This window comes from Oncorhynchus tshawytscha, unplaced genomic scaffold, assembly GCF_018296145.1.
Source record: "Oncorhynchus tshawytscha isolate Ot180627B unplaced genomic scaffold, Otsh_v2.0 Un_contig_283_pilon_pilon, whole genome shotgun sequence".
In the NCBI taxonomy this organism is placed as follows: domain Eukaryota; kingdom Metazoa; phylum Chordata; class Actinopteri; order Salmoniformes; family Salmonidae; genus Oncorhynchus; species Oncorhynchus tshawytscha.
This window is the reverse complement of record NW_024607944.1, coordinates 9,653-32,500: the sequence shown is the minus strand read 5'-3', so window position 1 is coordinate 32,500 and position 22,848 is coordinate 9,653. Positions and strand designations below refer to the sequence as shown.

General features: G+C 46.6%; 1 protein-coding gene across 2 annotated transcripts in view; it reads left to right on the top strand.

Moving 5' to 3' along the window:
• LOC121843130 (carbohydrate sulfotransferase 15-like) overlaps positions 1–22,507 on the top strand; it is a 30,035-nt gene extending 7,528 nt beyond the window's left edge. The window contains exons 3-7 of one of the 2 annotated variants that reach the window (XM_042312745.1): positions 1,214–1,553; positions 12,062–12,208; positions 16,186–16,348; positions 22,171–22,234; positions 22,345–22,507. In XM_042312745.1, coding sequence (XP_042168679.1) covers positions 1,214–1,553; positions 12,062–12,208; positions 16,186–16,348; positions 22,171–22,234; positions 22,345–22,485 — 855 coding nt within the window. In that variant the 3' untranslated portion in view covers positions 22,486–22,507. Of the gene's footprint in view, positions 1–1,213; positions 1,554–12,061; positions 12,209–16,185; positions 16,349–22,170; positions 22,235–22,280 lie in introns of both variants that reach the window. The other variant, XM_042312744.1, reaches the window with a different exon arrangement.
• Positions 22,508–22,848: the final 341 nt, after the last annotated feature.

Here is a 22,848-nt window from a genome sequence, read left to right as displayed (position 1 = left end):
AAATAAAAACCATGGGCGGGGAACCCTATGAGGGGAGATGGAAGGCGTGTATGGTGAGACAGGTGAGTGCCTTTCCAAATCATGCCCAGTCAAATTGAATTTACCACAGTCAGACTCCAATCAAGTTGTAGAAACATCTCAAGGAGGATCAATGGAAACAGGATGCACCTGAGCTCCATTTCAAGTCTCATAACGAAGGGTCTGAATACTTATGCAAATAAGCTTTTTCTGCTTTTTGTTTTTTTGCAAATTTACAAGAATTTCTAAAAACCTATTTTTGCTTTGTCATTCTAGGGCATTGTGTGTAGATTGCTGAGGATTTTTATTTTATTTAATCCGTTTTAGAATAAGGCTGTAACGTAACAAAATGTGGATAAAGGGAAGGCGTCTGAATACTTTTCTGAATGCACTGTATATAGTGCACTACTTTGGTCCAGGGCCCTTAGGGACCTCTGGTCAAAACTAGTGAACTATGAAGGGAATAGGGTGCCATTTGGAACACGTCAAGCCTCACTCCACTGATTGGCTCTACCACTTCCTATTCCTGGCCCAGCCGTCTCACCTCAACGCCTGATTAATTAAATCCTTAATGCTCTAGATAATGGCTGGTGCCAAGGCTGTTGGCATCCAGGGCCGGCCATAGCCTTTTGGGGGCCCTACACACAAGATTTGGCTGTGTTTCCAGTAATTCTACACATTTGACCAAGACTTATGCCATGTTAATGATATCTGATTGAGAGTGACTAACAAAATCAATGGAAGCCCCCATGAGGCCAGGGCCCCCTGGGCAACATGACCTGAGTGCCCGCTTATGTGGCTTACGCCTTGAGCCGGCCCTGTTTGCATCACCCCTCATTTCTTATTGAACCAATGAGAAAGGGAACGTGTTGCCGCCACAATCAATACTACATCACCTCGCCGGCCAGTTAAAGAAACATACATCACCTCGCCGGCCAGTTAAAGACACATACGACTGTCGTACATTTCACCCTCTCTCTGTCTCTCTCTCTCTCTCTCTCTGTCTCTCTCTCTTTGTCTCTCTCTCTTTGTCTCTCTCTCTTTGTCTCTCTGTCTTTGTCTCTCTCTCTGTCTCTCTCTCTCTGTGTCTCTCTCTCTGTCTCTCTCTGTCTGTGTGTGTGTGTTCTGAATGACTGATAGTGAGTGATTCAGCTCCATGGTTTAACAGTCTGTTTCTCTTGTCTTGACTCTGCAGATGTTTTCCGTTATCCCCCACAAGTTTCTTCCCACCGTCAAGAACCCTTGCTGGTACGAGGAGCACGCTGGGAATATCAGCAGGGACCCTTACAGGACAAACCTTTACGCCCGCTACTCGCGCCGCTTCAGAACCGTGTTTGAGTACCTGAGGAAGGCTTTCCGGGAACACTTGTACCGCCGCGGGGGGAAATACTACCGCATTCGCTGCCTGCCTTACTTCTACATCATAGGCCAGCCTAAGTGTGGCACCACAGACCTGTACGACAGGCTGCAGCTGCATCCGGAGGTCAGGTTCACCACCTTCAAAGAGCCTCACTGGTGGACCAGGAAGAGGTTTGGTGAGCTTTACTGGAGAGATAGGAGACACACACACACACACAGTCACACACACACACACACAGTCACACACACACACACACAGTCACACACACACACACACAGTCACACACACACACACAGTCACACACACACACACACACACACACACACACAGTCACACACACACAGTCACAAACACACACACAGTCACACACACACACACAGTCACACACACACACAGTCACAAACACACACAGTAACAAACACAAACACACACAGTCACAAACACACACACACACACAGTCACAAACACACACAGTCACAAACACACACAGTCACAAACACAAACACACACAGTCACAAACACACACACACACACAGTCATAAACACACACAGTCACAAACACACACACACACACACACAGTCACAAACACACACAGTCACAAACACACACAGTAACAAACACAAACACACACAGTCATAAACACACACAGTCACAAACACACACACACACACACAGTCACAAACACACACAGTCACAAACACACACAGTAACAAACACACACAGTCACAAACACACACACACACACACACACAGTCACAAACACACACAGTCACAAACACACACAGTCACAAACACACACAGTCACAAACACACACAGTCACAAACACACACAAACACACACAGTCAAAAACACACATAGTCACAAACACACACACACACACACACACATACACACACAGACAGACAGACAGACAGACAGACAGACAGACAGACAGACAGACAGACAGACAGACAGACAGACAGACAGACAGACACACAGACAACCAGACAGACACACAGACAACCAGACAGACACACAGACAGACAGACAGACAGACAGACAGACAGACAGACAGACAGACAGACAGACACACAGACAGACACACAGACACACAGACACACAGACACACAGACACACAGACAACCAGACAACCAGACAGACACACAGACACACAGACAACCAGACAGACACACAGACACACAGACAACCAGACAGACACACAGACACACAGACAGTAGTTAACAGCTTCAACAGCTTTGCATGACCCTTCACCTTGCTGGAGCCGTGGAGGCTGATGGGGATCACGGGCTGGTGTGTGTGTGTGTGTGTGTGTGTGTGTGTGTGTGTGTGTGTGTGTGTGTGTGTGTGGTGGCTCATGTTCTGGATGGCCTGAATAAGTAGTACAGTACTAGATCCATTAATGCAGAGTTATCCAGATACACAGGGTGAACTGGGTTGTGGGAATAATGTTCTACCTTGAATGTTAATCAGGAAACCTCTTTCCTTCATTCTTTACTTTCAGCTTGTAATGGGTATTTGACAGGGTATTTGACAGGGTATTTGACAGGGTATTTGACAGGGTATTTGACAGGGTATTTGACAGGGTATTTGACAGGGTATCTGACAGGGTATTTGACAGGGTATCTGACAGGGTATCTGACAGGGTATTTGACAGGGTATCTGACAGGGTATTTGACAGGGTATTTGACAGGGTATCTGACAGGGTATCTGACAGGGTATCTGACAGGGTATCTGACAGGATATTTGACAGGGTATCTGACAGGGTATCTGACAGGGTATCTGACAGGGTATTTGACAGGGTATCTCACAGGGTATTTGACAGGGTATTTGACAGGGTATCTGACAGGGTATTTGACAGGGTATTTGACAGGGTATCTGACAGGGTAATTGACAGGGTATCTCACAGGGTATTTGACAGGGTATTTGACAGGGTATCTGCCAGGGTATTTGACAGGGTATTTTACAGGGTATCTGACAGGGTATCTGACAGGGTATTTGACAGGGTATCTGACAGGGTATTTGACAGGGTATTTGACAGGGAATTTCACAGGGTATTTGACAGGGTATTTGACAGGGTATCTGCCAGGGTATTTGACAGGGTATCTCACAGGGTATTTGACAGGGTATTTGACAGGGTATTTGACAGGGTATCTGACAGGGTATTTGACAGGGTATTTGACAGGGTATTTGACAGGGTATCTGACAGGGTATTTGACAGGGTATTTGACAGGGTATCTGACAGGGTATCTGACAGGGTATTTGACAGGGTATTTGACAGGGTATTTGACAGGGTATTTGACAGGGTATCTCACAGGGTATTTGACAGGGTATTTGACAGGGTATTTGACAGGGTATTTGACAGGGTATCTGACAGGGTATTTGACAGGGTATTTGACAGGGTATTTGACAGGGTATCTGACAGGGTATTTGACAGGGTATTTGACAGGGTATCTGACAGGGTATTTGACAGGGTATTTTACAGGGTATTTGACAGGGTATTTGACAGGGTATCTCACAGGGTATTTGACAGGGTATTTGACAGGGTATTTGACAGGGTATCTGACAGGGTATTTGACAGGGTATCTCACAGGGTATTTGACAGGGTATTTGACAGGGTATTTGACAGGGTATTTTCAAGGTATCGTGCTTCTCAAGAAAACTACATTCAGACCATTTTAGATGATAATGTTTCACAGTTTTCTTCCCGGTACAGTAGGCCCCAGTCGTCATTACTCAGAGCTGTTTTCTTTCCTGATACAGTAGGCCCCAGTCATCATTACTCAGAGCCGGTTTCTTTCCTGATACAGTAGGCCCCAGTCATCATTACTCAGAGCTGTTTTCTTTCCTGATACAGTAGGCCCCAGTCATCATTACTCAGAGCTGTTTTCTTTCCTGATACAGTAGGCCCCAGTCATCATTACTCAGAGCCGGTTTCTTTCCTGATACAGTAGGCCCCAGTCATCATTACTCAGAGCCGGTTTCTTTCCTGATACAGTAGGCCCCAGTCATCATTACTCAGAGCCGGTTTCTTTCCCGATACAGTAGGCCCCAGTCATCATTACTCAGAGCCGGTTTCTTTCCTGATACAGTAGGCCCCAGTCATCATTACTCAGAGCCGGTTTCTTTCCTGATACAGTAGGCCCCAGTCATCATTACTCAGAGCTGTTTTCTTTCCTGATACAGTAGGCCCCAGTCATCATTACTCAGAGCTGTTTTCTTTCCTGATACAGTAGGCCCCAGTCATCATTACTCAGAGCCGGTTTCTTTCCTGATACAGTAGGCCCCAGTCATCATTACTCAGAGCCGGTTTCTTTCCTGATACAGTAGGCCCCAGTCGCCATTACTCAGAGCCGGTTTCTTTCCTGATACAGTAGGCCCCAGTCATCATTACTCAGAGCCGGTTTCTTTCCCGATACAGTTGGCCCCAGTCATCATTACTCAGAGCTGTTTTCTTTCCTGATACAGTAGGCCCCAGTCATCATTACTCAGAGCCGGTTTCTTTCCTGATACAGTAGGCCCCAGTCATCATTACTCAGAGCCGGTTTCTTTCCTGATACAGTAGGCCCCAGTCATCATTACTCAGAGCTGTTTTCTTTCCTGATACAGTAGGCCCCAGTCATCATTACTCAGAGCTGGTTTCTTTCCTGATACAGTAGGCCCCAGTCATCATTACTCAGAGCCGGTTTCTTTCCTGATACAGTAGGCCCCAGTCATCATTACTCAGAGCTGTTTTCTTTCCTGATACAGTAGTCCCCAGTCGTCATTACTCAGAGCCGGTTTCTTTCCTGATACAGTAGGCCCCAGTCATCATTACTCAGAGCTGGTTTCTTTCCTGATACAGTAGGCCCCAGTCATCATTACTCAGAGCCGGTTTCTTTCCTGATACAGTAGGCCCCAGTCATCATTACTCAGAGCTGTTTTCTTTCCTGATACAGTAGGCCCCAGTCATCATTACTCAGAGCTGGTTTCTTTCCTGATACAGTAGTCCCCAGTCGTCATTACTCAGAGCTGGTTTTTTTCCTGATACAGTAGGCCCCAGTCGTCATTACTCAGAGCTGTTTTCTTTCCTGATACAGTAGTCCCCAGTCGTCATTACTCAGAGCTGGTTTCTTTCCTGATACAGTAGGCCCCAGTCATCATTACTCAGAGCTGTTTTCTTTCCTGATACAGTAGGCCCCAGTCATCATTACTCAGAGCTGTTTTCTTTCCTGATAGAGTAGGCCCCAGTCATCATTACTCAGAGCTGGTTTCTTTCCTGATACAGTAGGCCCCAGTCGTCATTACTCAGAGCAGGCTCTTCTTAATATAGTATATGTTGTGCATTCAGAAAGTATTCAGACCCCTTCTCTTTTTCCACATTTTGTTACGTTACAGCCTTGTTCTAAAATGTATTAAATTGTTTTGTTCCCTCATCAATCTACACACAATACCCCACAATGACATCACAATACCCCATAATGACATCACAATACCCCACAATGACATCACAATACCCCATCATGACATCACAATACCCCATAATGACATCACAATACCCCATAATGACATCACAATACCCCATAATGACATCACAATACCCCATAATGACATCACAATACCCCATAATGACATCACAATACCCCATAATGACATCACAATACCCCATAATGACATCTCAATACCCCATAATGACATCACAATACCCCATAATGACATCACAATACCCCATATTGACATCACAATACCCCATATTGACATCACAATACCCCATATTGGCATCACAATACCCCATAAGGACATCACAATACCCCATAATGACATCACAATACCCCATAAGGACATCACAATACCCCATAATGACATCACAATACCCCATAAGGACATCACAATACCCCATAACGACATCACAATACCCCATAATGACATCACAATACCCCATAATGACATCACAATACCCCATAATGACATCACAATACCCCATAACGACATCACAATACCCCATAACGACATCACAATACCCCATAATGACATCACAATACCCCATAATGACATCACAATACCCCATAACGACATCACAATACCCCATAAGGACATCACAATACCCCATAATGACATCACAATACCCCATAAGGACATCACAATACCCCATAAGGACATCACAATACCCCATAAGGACATCACAATACCCCATAATGACATCACAATATCCCATAATGACATCACAATACCCCATAAGGACATCACAATACCCCATAAGGACATCACAATACCCCATAATGACATCACAATATCCCATAATGACATCACAATACCCCATAAGGACATCACAATACCCCATAATGACATCACAATACCCCATAATGACATCACAATACCCCATAAGGACATCACAATACCCCATAATGACATCACAATACCCCATAATGACATCACAATACCCCATAATGACATCACAATACCCCATAATGACATCACAATACCCCATAATGACATCACAATGCCCCATAATGACATCACAATACCCCATAATGACATCACAATACCCCATAATGACATCACAATACCCCATAATGACATCACAATACCCCATAATGACATCACAATACCCCATAATGACATCACAATACCCCATAATGACATCACAATACCCCATAACGACATCACAATACCCCATAATGACATCACAATACCCCATAATGACATCACAATACCCCATATTAACAAAGCAAAAACAGGTTTTTAGACATTTTTGCAAAGTTATTAAAAATAATAAAGTTAAATATCACATTTACATATATATTCAGACCCTTTCCTCAGTACTTTGTTGAAGCACCTTTGGCAGTGATTATAGCCTTGAGTCTTCTTGGGTACGACACTACAAGCTTGGCACACCTGTATTTGGGGAGTTTCTACCATTGTTCTCTGCAGATCCTCTCAAACTCTCAAATCCTCTCAAACTCTGTCAGGTTGGATGGGGAGAGTTGCTGCACAGCTATTTTCAGGTCTCTCCAGAGATGTTAGATCGGGTTCAAGTCCAGGCTCTGGCTGGACATTCAGAGACTTGTCCCGAAGCCACTCCTGCGTTGTCTTCTCTGTGTGCTGTGCGTTGTCCTGTTGGAAGGTGAACCTTCACCACAGTCGGAGGACCTGAGTGCTCTGGAGCAGGTTTTCATCGATGATCTCTCTGTACTTTGCTCCGTTTATCTTTCCCTCGATCCTGACTAGTCTCCTTATGTAAATAAGGTATTTCTATTTAGCTTTTTTTTTTCATAAATTTGCAAACATTTCTAAAAAACAGTTTTTGCTTAGTCACTGTGGGATATGGTGTGTAGATTAATGAGGAAAACAATTGACAATTTTTACACCTAAACATGTAGTAATCATGGCCGAATTGTCACACCCTAGCTCTATGTTCTTTTTGTTGTTGTTTTTGGCCGGGTGTGGTTCCCTATCAGGGACATCGTTGTCTCTGATTGGGAACCATACTTAGGTAGCTCTGATTGGGAACCAGACTTAGGTAGCTCTGATTGGGAACCAGACTTAGGTAGCTCTGATTGGGAACCAGACTTAGGTAGCTCTGATTGGGAACCAGACTTAGGTAGCTCTGATTGGGAACCATACTTAGGTAGCTCTGATTGGGAACCAGACTTAGGTAGCTCTGATTGGGAACCAGACTTAGGTAGCTTTTTCCCACTGGGTGTTTGTGGGTATTTTCTGTTTTCTGTGTCTTTCTGCACCTGACGGGACTGGCTCTTCATTCGTTCTCTTTTCAGTTCAAAACAAAGTATAGTGTATCCTAGTGGTAAGAGCATTGGACTAGTAACCGAAAGGTTGCAAGTTCAAATCCCCGAGCTGACAAGGTACAAAATCTGTCGTTCTGCCCCTGAACAGGCAGGTAACCCACTGTTCCTAGGCCGTCATTGAAAATAAGAATTTTTCTTAACTGACTTGCCTAGTTAAATAAAGGTTAAAAAAAATAAAAAATACAAAAAAATAAAATAAACAGGTACCACGCTGCACCTTGGTCCTTCCAACAGCCGAATACCGACCGGGGGGCCCTGACCTCCAGGGGCCCTGACCTCCAGGGGCCCTGACCTCCAGGGGGCCCTGACCTCCAGGGGGCCCTGACCTCCAGGGGCCCTGACCTCCAGGGGCCCTGACCTCCAGGGGCCCCTGACCTCCAGGGGCCCTGACCTCCAGGGGCCCTGACCTCCAGGGGCCCTGACCTCCAGGGGGCCCTGACCTCCAGGGGGCCCTGACCTCCAGTAGAATTGCAGGATATTTGTTTTAAAACATAAATGTTTCTTTCCACCATCAAGAGGGGGGCCATTAAAATGTTTTGCTGTGAGGTGGGGGGCCCCCCCAAACAAAAATGTTCTTAGGGCCCCCAAACGGCAAGAGCCGACCCTGACCTTACGTTGGGGATGTGGCCAAAGCCACTAAAAACTGACAGAGCATTAGTCTTTGAAGCTCTATTGCAGTGTGCCGTGCAGGTGTGTGTGTGTTGCTCTGGATAAGAGTATCTGCTGGGGGGCTTGGGTGTATGGGTGTGTATGTGCCGTGCGGGTGTGTGTGTGGAGAATAAACCAACGGTTCCCTGTTGTTTCCTGTTGTGATGGTATTGCATCATTAGATATCCTGTCAAATGCTACAGTACAAATCCAACTCTGTGTGTGTGTGTGTCTGTGTCTGTGTGTGTGTGTGTGTGTGTGTGTGTGTGTGTATATATATATATACAGAGGTGGAAGTTATGAACACACACAGATTTAATAACCTGTTGTCCCCATCTGGGGACGTTGAGGATTGTGTTGAGTTCATCACTCTGTGTAATACTCTGTCATGTGCTGTTCTCGCCATGTGCCTCTGTAATGGGAAAAGGCTAGCAGCCGCCACAGATGGGACTATATGGGAAGTTGTAGGTGTGTGAAAACAGAACAGGAAGTCATGGTGAAATCCCAGTTGACCTGAATGGGAAGAAACTGAACTTGAAAACCTCTTCAAAACAGGAAATTAGATTTGCGGCTTTTGGCGAGAGGAATTTAGTGATACTCATCCTTCCCCCCCCTCTCTCTCTCTCTTCCTCTCTCTTTCCCTCTCTCTCTCCTCTCTCTTTCCCTTTCCCTCTCTCTCCCTCTCTCTCTCTCCTCTCTCTCTTCTTCTCTCTCTCTCCCTCTCTCTCTCTCTCTCTCTCTCCTCTCTCTCTCTCTCCCTCTCTCTCTTCCTCTCTCTTCCTCTCTCTTTCCCTCTCTCTCTCTCCCTCCCTCTCTCTCTCTCCCTCTTCCTCTGTCTCTTCCTCTCTCTCTCTCCCTCTCCTTCTCCCCTCTCTCTACGATAATGACATTTTACTGTTTGCATCTGGCCCATCTAGTGGATATGGCTCAGTTCTGCCTCCAGTCTCATGACAATCCCGTCACCCTGCTAACAAGACCGTGTACTGCAACCGAGCATCAGGATACCCTCATTGTTATTCAGGGACACTGAAGATGAGAAATCCTACAAGTGTTGTGAGGATTTACAATCCAAGGTGTTTATTGTGTAATAGGGTAGTCGTTTATACTGTCGAACCACAAAGTCTCTAATTCTGAGCTCAGCCTCTAATCCTGTGGAAAACTAACTGTAGTGTTATACTGTATGAAAACCTCTATGTTACGGCTCTCTTCTATCTCCTCCTCTGACGAAGAGGTAGACCAAGGATCGGACCAAAATGCAGCGTGGTTAGTTCGATACATGTTTAATAAATGAATAAACACGACAAAAATACAAAAATAAGAAACAGAACGTGAAAACCAATACAGCCTATCTGGTGAATACAAACACACTGAGACAGGAACAATCACCCACAAACACACAGTGAAACCCAGGCTACCTAAATATGGTTCCCAATCAGAGACAACGAGAATCACCTGACTCTGATTGAGAACCTCAGGCAGCCATAGACTATGCTAGACACCCCTACTCAGCCACAATCCCAATACCTACTAAAACCCCCAATACCACAACACAATACAAAATAACCCCATGTCATACCCTGGCCTGACCAAATAATTATATAAACACAAAATACTAAAACCAGGGCGTGACACTCTAATCCTGGGCTCAGCCTCTAATCCTGTGGATAACTAACTGTAGTGTTATACTGTATGAAAGCCTCTAATTCTGAGCTCAGCCTCTAATCCTGGGGATAACTAACTGTAGTGTTATACTGTATGAAAGCCTCTAATCCTGGGGATAACTAACTATAGTGTTATACTGTATGTATATCTCCCAAATGGATCCCTATTCTCAATAGGCACTTGTCAAAATGGATCCCTATTCTCAATAGGCACTTGTCAAAAGGAGTGCACTACCTAGGGGGAAAGGGGTGCACTACCTAGGGGAAAAGTAGTGCACTACCTAGGGGACAAGGAGTGCACTACCTAGGGGACAAGGAGTGCACTACCTAGGGGACAAGGAGTGCACTACCTAGGGGACAAGGAGTGCACTACCTAGGGGAAAAGTAGTGCACTACTTAGGGGAAAAGGAGTGCACTACCTAGGGGAAAAGGAGTGCACTACCTAGGGGAAAAGGAGTGCACTACCTAGGGGGAAAGGAGTGCACTACCTAGGGGAAAAGTAGTGCACTACCTAGGGGACAAGGAGTGCACTACCTAGGGGAAAAGTAGTGCACTACCTAGGGGACAAGGAGTGCACTACCAAGGGGACAAGGAGTGCACTACCTAGGGGAAAGTAGTGCACTACCTAGGGGAAAAGGATTCCATTTGGAACACACCCTAGGTGTATAATCCTATCAGTCTCTTGATAACAGTGCAACAGTATGTCACCTGGCCCTGCGGCTCTCAGGCTACAGTCTGGTACTTCTGTTTCACTGTGACGAGAAACATACTCCTGTACCTGTATAGATCAAGCTGACCCTGTGGGTTTACGTGAAGCACAACATGTCAGGTAGTGCTTTGACCTGGACTAAAACTGTAGACCGGCTGAGCGGTTTTAGTGTCTATGAAGGACTTGACAGGAGACGTTTCCTAATGTTGCTTTCTCACTCTATTTTTCTATTCCTCTCTCATTCTTTGTCTATCATTCTCTCTCTGTTCCCTCCCTCCCTCTCTCCTCCTCCCTCCCTCCCTCCCTCCCTCCCTCCCTCCCTCCCTCCCTCCCTCCCTCCCTCCCTCCCTCCCTCCCTCCCTCCCTCCCTCCCTCCCTCCCTCCCTCCCTCCCTCCCTCCCTCTTCCCCTCCCTCCCTCTCTTCCCCTCCCTCCCCCTCCCTCCCTCCCTCCCCCTCCCTCCCTCCCTCCCTCCCTCCCTCCGTCCCTCCCTCCGTCCCTCCCTCCCTCCCTCTCTTCTCCTCCCTCCCTCTCTTCTCCTCCCTCCCTCCCTCCCTCCCTCCCTCCCTCCCTCCCTCCCTCCCTCCCTCCCCCCCCCCCCCCTCCCTCCCTCCCTCCTTCCCCTCCCTCCCCCTCCCCTCCCTCCCTCCCTCCCTCCCTCCCTCCCTCCCTCCCTCCCTCCCTCCCTCCCTCCCTCCCTCCCTCCTTCTCCTCCCTCCCTCCTTCTCCTCCCTCCCTCCCTCCCTCCCTCCCTCCCTCCCTCCCTCCCTCCCCCCCTCCCCCTCCCTCCCTCCCTCCCTCCCTCTCTTCTCCTCCCTCCCTCCCTCCCCCTCCCTCCCTCCCTCCCTCCCTCCCTCCCTCCTCTCTCCTCCCTCCCTCCAGGTATAATCCGTCTGAGTGAGGGGTTCCATGACCGTTACCCAGTGGAAGACTATTTGGATCTGTTTGACCTGGCAGCCTATCAGATCCAAGACAACCTGATGGGAAACGCCCACTCAGGAGCGCCAGAGCAACACAACATCATCATAGGTAAAACTCCTTTAATATCAACACAACATCATCATAGGTAAAACTCCTTTAATATCAACACAACATCATCATAGGAAACACCTTCGGAAGTCGATTAAGGCAGCCCCCCTCCCCACACCTCTCTGATTCTCTATGATTCTGACTCCCTCCCACCCCTCGCTCACTCCCTCGCTCCCTCCCTCCCTCCCTCCCTCCCTCCCTCCCTCCCTCCCTCCCTCCCTCCCTCCCTCCCTCCCTCCCTCCCTCATTCCCTCCCTCTCTTCCTCCACCAGTCCATCTTCTGATTTATGATTTTAATATAGCAAAAGTAGTCTTGCCTCACACTGAGTTGTTGTATTGAGCCCCAGCTACCAGCTTCCAGTTACCAGCTACCAGCTTCCAGTTACCAGCTACCAGCTTCCAGTTACCAGCTACCAGCTTCCAGCTACCAGCTAGCTTCCACCAGCTAACAGCTAACAGCTACCAGCTACCAGCTACCAGCTACCAGCTACCAGCTACCAGCTACCAGCTTCCAGCTACCAGCTACCAGCTTCCAGCTACCAGCTTCCAGCTACCAGCTCCCAGCTTCCAGCTACCAGCTAACAGCTACCAGCTACCAGCTACCAGCTTCCAGCTACCAGCTTCCAGTTACCAGCTTCCAGCTACCAGCTAACAGCTACCAGCTACCAGCTTCCAGCTACCAGCTCCCAGCTAACAGCTACCAGCTAACAGCTAACAGCTAACAGCTACCAGCTAACAGTTTAGTAAGCCAGCTGGTCAACCCGTTTTATTCCTCTCTTTAAAGAACAAATCCTTCAGGGCTGAGGAGGAGCGTCCCAGAGACCTCTTCAGTATTCACACTGTGTCCTATCCTCGCAGAGGAGAGGAGAGAGGCTTGGAGAGCCCAGCGAAGTATAGGCCAACTGTGTCCTACCCTCGCAGAGGAGAGGAGAGAGGCTTGGAGAGCCCAGCGAAGTATAGGCCAACTGTGTCCTACCCTCGCAGAGGAGAGGAGAGAGGCTTGGAGAGCCCAGCGAAGTATAGGCCAACTGTGTCCTACCCTCGCAGAGGAGAGGAGAGAGGCTTGGAGAGCCCAGCGAAGTATAGGCCAACTGTGTCCTACCCTCGCAGAGGAGAGGAGAGAGGCTTGGAGAGCCCAGCGAAGTATAGGCCAGCTGTGTCCTGTGTCCTACCCTCGCAGAGGAGAGAGGCTTGGAGAGCCCAGCGAAGTATAGGCCAACTGTGTCCTACCCTCGCAGAGGAGAGAGGCTTGGAGAGCCCAGCGAAGTATAGGCCAACTGTGTCCTACCCTCGCAGAGGAGAGGAGAGAGGCTTGGAGAGCCCAGCGAAGTATAGGCCAACTGTGTCCTACCCTCGCAGAGAAGAGGAGAGAGGCTTGGAGAGCCCAGCGAAGTATAGGCCAACTGTGTCCTACCCTCGCAGAGGAGAGGAGAGAGGCTTGGAGAGCCCAGCGAAGTATAGGCCAACTGTGTCCTACCCTCGCAGAGGAGAGAGGCTTGGAGAGCCCAGCGAAGTATAGGCCAACTGTGTCCTACCCTCGCAGAGGAGAGAGGCTTGGAGAGCCCAGTGAAGTATAGGCCAACTGTGTCCTACCCTCGCAGAGGAGAGAGACTTGGAGAGCCCAGCGAAGTATAGGCCAACTGTGTCCTACCCTCGCAAAGGAGAGGAGAGAGGCTTGGAGAGCCCAGCGAAGTATAGGCCAACTGTGTCCTACCCTCGCAGAGGAGAGGAGAGAGGCTTGGAGAGCCCAGCGAAGTATAGGCCAACTGTGTCCTACCCTCGCAGAGGAGAGGAGAGAGGCTTGGAGAGCCCAGCGAAGTATAGGCCAACTGTGTCCTACCCTCGCAGAGGAGAGGAGAGAGGCTTGGAGAGCCCAGCGAAGTATAGGCCAACTGTGTCCTACCCTCGCAAAGGAGAGGAGAGAGGCTTGGAGATCCCAGCGAAGTATAGGCCAACTGTGTCCTACCCTCGCAGAGGAGAGGAGAGAGGCTTGGAGAGCCCAGCGAAGTATAGGCCAACTGTGTCCTACCCTCGCAGAGGAGAGGAGAGAGGCTTGGAGAGCCCAGCGAAGTATAGGCCAACTGTGTCCTACCCTCGCAGAGGAGAGGAGAGAGGCTTGGAGAGCCCAGCGAAGTATAGGCCAACGGCCATAACCCTGGCCCCTAAACTCCTACACAACCCCCTGCCCAATTCAGGCCACCCTACGCCAAGAACATTACAATAGTTGAAAGTCATTTGCTCCATGATTTTGATCACAGCTTCGATAATGAGCGAGGGAAAACGCTTGATTCTTTTACACTTTTTTGTTGTTGATTTTCAAAAAAAAAGAATGACCCGTTTTTCGTGATATCCATTTGCGATCCAGTTAAGATCTTGTCTCATCGCTGCAACTCCCAAACGGGCTCGGGAGAGGTCGAAGGTCGAGTCATGCGTCCTACGAAACATGACCGCCAAACAGCGCTTCTTAACACCCGCCCGCTCAACCCGGAAGCCAGTCGCACCAATGTGGAAACGCAGTCCAACTGAAGACAGCCTGCAGGCGTCCCAGCCCACCACAAGGAGTCGCTAGAGCGCAGTGAGCCAAGTAAAACCCCCCGCCCGAACACAGCCCGGTCAAACCTTCCCCAGCCTAACCCAGACGGCACTGGGTCAATTGTGTGCCGCCCTATTGGATTCCCGATCACAGCCTGGTTGTGACACAGCCTGGGACCGAACCCGGGTCTGTAGTGACGCCTCAAGCACTTCGATGCAGTACCTTAGACCGCTTTGACAGCCTGGAACCGAACCCGGGTCTGTAGTGACGCCACAAGTACTGCAGTACCTGAGAACGCTGTGACAGCCTGGAACCGAACCCGGGTCTGTAGTGACGCCTCAAGCACTGCGATGCAGTACCTTAGACCGCTGTGACACAGCCTGGAACCGAACCCGGGTCTGTAGTGACGCCTCAAGCACTTCGATGCAGTACCTTAGACCGCTGTGACACAGCCTGGAACCGAACCGCTATTAGTTCATCTAAATATCATACGGTATTATGTCAGACACTACAGTATTATAATGACAGCACATTGAAGGACGAGGAGGACACTACAGTATTATAATGACAGGACGTTGAAGGACGGAAGGAGAGGACACTACAGTATTATAATGACAGCACATTGAAGGAGGAGAACACTACAGTATTATAATGACAGCACATTGAAGGAGGACACTACAGTATTATAATGACAGCACATTGAAGGAGGAGGACACTACAGTATTATAATGACAGCACATTGAAGGAGGAGGACACTACAGTATTATAATGACAGCACATTGAAGGAGAACACTACAGTATTATAATGACAGGACGTTGAAGGAGGAGAACACTACAGTATTATAATGACAGCACATTGAAGGAGGACACTACAGTATTATAATGACAGCACATTGAAGGAGGACACTACAGTATTATAATGACAGGACGTTGAAGGAGGAGGACACTACAGTATTATAATGACAGCACATTGAAGGAGGAGAACACTACAGTATTATAATGACAGGACGTTGAAGGAGGAGAACACTACAGTATTATAATGACAGGACGTTGAAGGAGGAGAACACTACAGTATTATAATGACAGGACGAAGGAGGAGAACACTTGAAGGAGGAGGAGGACACTACAGTATTATAATGACAGCACATTGGAGGAGGAGAACACTACAGTATTATAATGACAGGACGTTGAAGGAGGACACTACAGTGTTATAATGACAGGACGTTGAAGGAGGAGAACACTAATATAAGGTGAAGAAGGGCATTAATGCTTTTCTCTGATTCATTTTCTGTCCTAACGGAGGAGGATTATATAGAAGCACTGTCCTCTCCAGCAAATACCTCAACAACTGTTCACACTGTATTCATGTTACTTCCTTTGTCTTGTTCATGCAAATCAATAAACCGTGTGTTTGTGTTTGTGTTCGTGTTTGTTTGTGTTCCAGGAGAGGCCAGTGCGTCCACCATGTGGGACAACAATGCCTGGGCGTATTTCTATGACAACTCGACTGAGGCGGAGGCGGAGCCACCCTTCCTCATCCAGGACTTTATCCACACCCTTCAGCCTGACGCAAGGTTCATCGTCATGCTCAGAGACCCTGTAGAGAGGTACTGTAACTGCTATTAATACTACTACTACTACCACTACTATTAATACTACCACTACCACTACTACCACTACTAATATTTCTACTACTACTACTATTAATACTACTACTACTACTACTACTACTACTACTACTACAATTAATACTACTACTACTATTACTATTAATACTACTACTACAATTAATACCACTACTATTACTACTGCTACTACTATACTACTACTACTACTAATACTATACTACTTCTACTACTACTACTACTACTACTACTATTACTATTACTACTGCTACTACTACTATTACTATTAATACTACTACTACTACTATACTACTACTACAACTACTACTACTAATACTATTACTACTGCTACTACTACTATACTGCTACTACTACTATACTACTACTACTACTACTACTACTACTACTACTACTACTACTACTACTACTATTACTATTAATACTACTACTACTATACTACTACTACTACTATACTACTACTACTTCTACTACTACTACTATACTACTACCACTACTAATAATACTACTACTACTATACTACTACTACGACTAATACTACTACTACTACTACTACCACTACCACTACTACTACCATTACTATTAATACTACTACTACTACTATACTACTACTATTACTACAACTACTACTACTATTACTATTAATACTACTACTACTACTATGCTACTACTACTACTATACTACTACTACTACTACTACTACTGCTACTGATACTACTACTACTAATACTGCTACTGATACTACTGATACTACTACCACTATACTACTACTGATACTACTGATACTACTACTACTACTACTATACTACTACTGATACTACTGATACTACAACTACTATACTACTACTACTGATACTACTACTACTACTACTATACTACTACTGATACTACTGATACTACTACTACTACTATACTACTAATGATACTACTGATACTACTACTACTATACTACTACTGATACTACTGATACTACTACTACTACTGCTACTGATACTACTGATACTACTACTACTACTACTACTGATACTACTGATACTACTACTATACTACTACTGATACTACTGATACTACTACTATTATACTACTACAGATACTACTGATACTACTACTACTATACTACTACTGATACTACTGATACTACTACTACTATACTACTACTACTATACTACTACTACTACTGCTACTAACCCTTCAGCATAAAGCTTGGTTCATGCTCAGAGACCCTGTAGAGAGGTGGGTCTGTCTGTCTCCATCTCTCCCTGTTTCTCCCTCTCTTTCTCTCCATCTCTCCCTGTTTCTCCCTCTCTCTCTCTCCATCTCTCTCTTTCTCTCCATCTCTCTCATTCTCTCCATCTCTCCCTGTTTCTCCCTCTCTTTCTCTCCATCTCTCCCTGTTTCTCCCTCTCACTTTCTCTCCATCTCTCTCATTCTCTCCATCTCTCCCTGTTTCTCCCTCTCACTTTCTCTCCATCTCTCCCTGTTTCTCCCTCTCTCTTTCTCTCCATCTCTCCATCTCTCTCTTTCTCTCCATCTCTCCCTGTATCTCCCTCTCTTTCTCTCCATCTCTCCCTGTTTCTCCCTCTCTTTCTCTCCATCTCTCCCTGTTTCTCCCTCTCACTTTCTCTCCATCTCTCTCATTCTCTCCATCTCTCCCTGTTTCTCCCTCTCTCTTTCTCTCCATCTCTCTCATTCTCTCCATCTCTCCCTGTTTCTCCCTCTCTCTTTCTCTCCATCTCTCTCATTCTCTCCATCTCTCCCTGTTTCTCCCTCTCTCTTTCTCTCCATCTCTCCCTGTTTCTCCCTCTCTCCATCTCTCCCTGTTTCTCCCTCTCTCATTCTCTCCACCTCTCCCTGTTTCTCCCTCTCTCCATCTCTCCCTGTTTCTCCCTCTCTCATTCTCTCCATCTCTCCATCTCCAAATCATTCTCTCCATCTCTCCCTGTTTCTCAACACACTCACTTTCTCTCCATCTCACATTCACTCCATCTCTCCCTGTATCTCCACTCTCTTTCACTCCATCTCTCCCTGTTTCTCCCTCTCACACCATCTCTCCCACTCCCACACTCTCATTCTCTCCATCTCTCCCTGTTTCTCCCTCCATCTCTCCCTGTTTTCCCTTGAGACTCTTTGTTATCCATCTCTCCCTGTTTCTCCTCTCTGAAGGCCTTCTCTCCATCTCTCCCTGTTTGTCCCTCTCTCCATCTGACCCTGTATCTCCCTTCAGTGGATGTCTCATCTGGCTCCCTTTTCTCCCTTTTTCTCTCCATCTCAGCCCAAGTTTCTCCCTCTCTCTTTCTCTCCATCTCTCTCATTCTCTCCATCTCTCCCTGTATCTCCCTCTCTCTTTCTCTCCATCTCTCCCTGTTTCTCCCTCTCTCCATCTCTCCCTGTTTCTCCCTCTCTCATTCTCTCCATCTCTCCCTGTTTCTCCCTCTCTCCATCTCTCCCTGTTTCTCCCTCTCTCTTTCTCTCCATCTCTCCCTGTTTCTCCCTCTCTCATTCTCTCCATCTCTCCCTGTTTCTCCCTCTCTCCATCTCTCCCTGTTTCTCCCTCTCTCATTCTCTCCATCTCTCCCTGTATCTCCCTCTCTCTTTACTCTCATTTTGTTTGCATCATTCTCCCATCTTCCAATCCGGAGAGGTTAAATCAGAACCTAGCTTTGGTCCATCTACCTCATAGTACCGGAGTTGATGCCCAACACACTGCACACATTACCATCACACACACACACACACACACACACACACACACACACACACACACACACACACACACACACACACACACACAACACATCTGCAGCAGAGCAAACTCCATTAAATATGGCCCTTTAAAATGGCCCTTTAAATATGGCCCTTTAAATATGGCCCTTTAAATATGGCCCTTTAAATATGGCCCTTTAAATATGGCCTTTTTAAAGCTGCATTGTCAACAACCAGCGATCAAATCCCAGATTGAATCCCAGTGATTGTTGTAGTTGTTGGTGATGTTGATGGTAGTGGTGTAGTTGTCGATGGTGGTGTTGATGTTGATGTCAATGGTGTTGGTGTTGTTGATGATGGTGTTGTTGTTGTTGTTGGTGATGTTGATGGTGGTGTTGTTGATGATGGTGTTGTTGTTGTTGTTGGTGATGTTGATGGTGGTGTTGTTGATGGTGTTGGTGTTGTTGATGGTGGTGTTGTTGTTGTTGATGGTGTTGTTGTTGTTGTTGATGGTGGTGTTGTTGATGGTAGTGGTGTAGTTGTTGATGGTGGTGTTGATGTTGTTGTCGATGGTGTTGGTGTTGTTGATGATGGTGGTGTTGTTGATGGTGTTGGTGTTGTTGATGGTGGTGTTGTTGTTGTTGATGGTGTTGTTGTTGTTGTTGATGGTGGTGTTGATGGTGTTGTTGTTGTTGTTGATGGTGGTGTTGTTGTTGTTGATGGTGGTGTTGTTGTAATTGATGGTGGTGTTGATGGTGGTGGTGTTGTTGGTGATGTTGATGGTGGTGTTGGTGGTGGTGTTGTTGTAGTTGTTGGTGATGTTGATGGTGGTGCTGTTGTAGTTGTTGGTGATGTTGATGGTGGTGTTGGTGGTGGTGTTGTTGTAGTTGTTGGTGATGTTGATGGTGGTGCTGATGCAGTTGGTGGTGTTGTTGATGTTGATGGTGGTGTTGTTGTATTTGATGGTGATGTTGAAGGTGGTGGTGTTGATGTTGATGGTGGTGTTGATGGTGGTGGTGTTGTTGTAGTTGTTGGTGATGTTAATGGTGGTGTTGTTGATGTTGATGGTGGTGTTGTTGATGGTGGTGTTGATGGTGTTGATGTTGATGGTGGTGTTGATGGTAGTGTTGTTGATGTTGATGGTGGTGTTGATGGGGGTGTTGTTGTAGTTAATGGTGATGTTGTTGTAGTTGATGGTGGTGGTGTTGTAGTTGTTGTTGATGTAGTTGATGGTGGTGTTGTAGTTGTTGGTGATGTTGATGGTGTTGTTGTAGTTGTTGGTGATGGTGGTGTTGATGTTGATGGTGGTGTTGATGGTGTTGTTGTAGTTGTTGGTGATGTTGATGGTGGTGTTGATGGTGTTGTTGTAGTTGTTGGTGATGGTGGTGTTGATGTTGATGGTGGTGTTGATGGTGTTGTTGTAATTGTTGGTGATGTTGATGGTGGTGTTGATGGTGTTGTTGTAGTTGTTGGTGATGTTGATGGTGGTGTTGTTGTAGTTGTTGTTGATGGTGTTGTTGTAGTTGTTGGTGATGTTGATGTAGTGGTGTTGATGTTGATGGTGGTGTTGTTGGTGTTGATGGTGTTGTTGGTGATGTTGATGGTGTTGTTGATGTTGATGGTGTGTTGTTGTAGTTGTTGTTGTTGGTGATGTTGATGTAGTGGTGTTGATGTTGATGGTGGTGTTGTTGATGTTGATGGTGGTGTTGTTGATGTTGATGGTGGTGGTGTTGATGTTGGTGTTGATGGTGATGTTGGTGTTGATGGTGTTGTTGGTGTTGATGGTGTTGTTGTAGTTGTTGGTGACGTTGGTGGTGGTGTTGATGTTGATGGTGGTGGTGTTGTTGATGGTGGTGTTGAAGTTGATGGTGGTGGTGTTGATGTTGATGGTGGTGTTGTTGGTGTTGATGGTGTTGTTGTAGTTGTTGGTGATGTTGATGGTGTTGTTGATGTTGATGGTGGTGTTGTTGTAGTTGTTGTTGATGGTGTTGTTGTAGTTGTTGGTGATGTTGATGTAGTGGTGTTGATGTTGATGGTGGTGATGTTGATGGTGGTGTTGTTGATGTTGATGGTGGTGGTGTTGATGTTGGTGTTGATGGTGATGTTGGTGTTGATGGTGTTGTTGGTGTTGATGGTGTTGTTGTAGTTGTTGGTGACGTTGGTGGTGGTGTTGATGTTGATGGTGGTGGTGTTGTTGATGGTGGTGTTGATGTTGATGGTGGTGGTGTTGATGTTGATGGTGGTGTTGTAGTTGTTGGTGATGTTGATGGTGGTGTTGTTGATATTGATGGTGGTGTTGTAGTTGTTGGTGATGTTGATGGTGGTGTTGTTGATGTTGATGGTGGTGTTGTAGTTGTTGGTGGTGTTGTTGTAGTTGTTGGTGATGTTGATGGTGGTGTTGATGTTGATGGTGGTGGTGTTGTTGATGGTGGTGTTGATGTTGATGGTGGTGGTGTTGATGTTGATGTTGATGGTGGTGTTGTAGTTGTTGGTGATGTTGATGGTGGTGTTGTTGATGTTGATGGTGGTGTTGTAGTTGTTGGTGATGTTGATGGTGGTGTTGTTGATGTTGATGGTGGTGTTGTAGTTGTTGGTGGTGTTGTTGTAGTTGTTGGTGATGTTGATGGTGGTGTTGTTGGTGTTGTTGATGTTGGTGGTGTTGATGTTGATGGTGGTGGTGTTGATGTTGATGGTGGTGTTGGTGATGTTGGTGATGGTGTTGGTGATGTTGGTGTTGTTGATGTTGATTGTGGTGGTGTTGATGGTGATGTTGATGGTGGTGTTGTAGTTGTTGGTGATGTTGATGGTGGTGTTGTTGATGCTGTTGTTGATGTTGATGGTGGTGTTGTTGATGTTGATGGTGGTGTTGGTGATGTTGATGGTGTTGACGTTGATGGTGGTGTTGGTTTTGTTGATGTTGATTGTGGTGGTGTTGATGGTAATGTTGATGGTGCTGTTGTAGTTGTTGATGGTGGTGTTGTTGATGCTGATGGTGGTGTTGTTGTAGTTGATGGTGGTGTTGATGGTGGTGTTGTTGATGCTGATGGTGGTGTTGTTGTAGGTGTTGTTGTTTGTTGTCTCAGGTTGTACTCCGACTATCTCTACTTTGGGATCACTAATAAGTCTGCGGAGGATTTCCAGGACAAGGTGTTGATGGTGTTGTTGATGTTGGTGTTGTTGTTTGTTGTCTCAGGTTGTACTCCGACTATCTCTACTTTGGGATCACTAATAAGTCTGCGGAGGATTTCCAGGACAAGGTGTCCGAGTCTCTCCAGCTTTTTGAAGGGTGCCTGACAGAGTACACCATGCGCTCCTGTGTGTACAACACTACGCTCAACAACGCCATGCCAGTGAGTAGCCTTCACCTTCTCCACATCCATTTGCTTTCTATGTTTTAACAGACTGACCATAACAGTCTAACTGTCCAGGTGAATGGGGGGGGGGTCTGTGTGTGAGGGACAGACAGAAAGAAAGAAAGAATTCTCCTCCACTATTTCCTCCATTCTCTCCTCCATTCTCTCCTCCATTCTCTCCTCCATTCTCTCCTCCGCTCTCCTCCATTCTCTCCTCTATTCTCCTCCATTCTCTCCTCCGCTCTCTCCTCCATTCTCTCCTCTATTCTCTACCATTCTCTCCTCCATTCTCTCCTCTATTCTCCTCCATTCTCTCCATTCTCTCCATTCTCTCCTCCACTCTCCTCCATTCTCTCCTCTATTCTCTCCTCCACTCTCTCCTCCACTTCCTCTATTCTCCTCCATTCT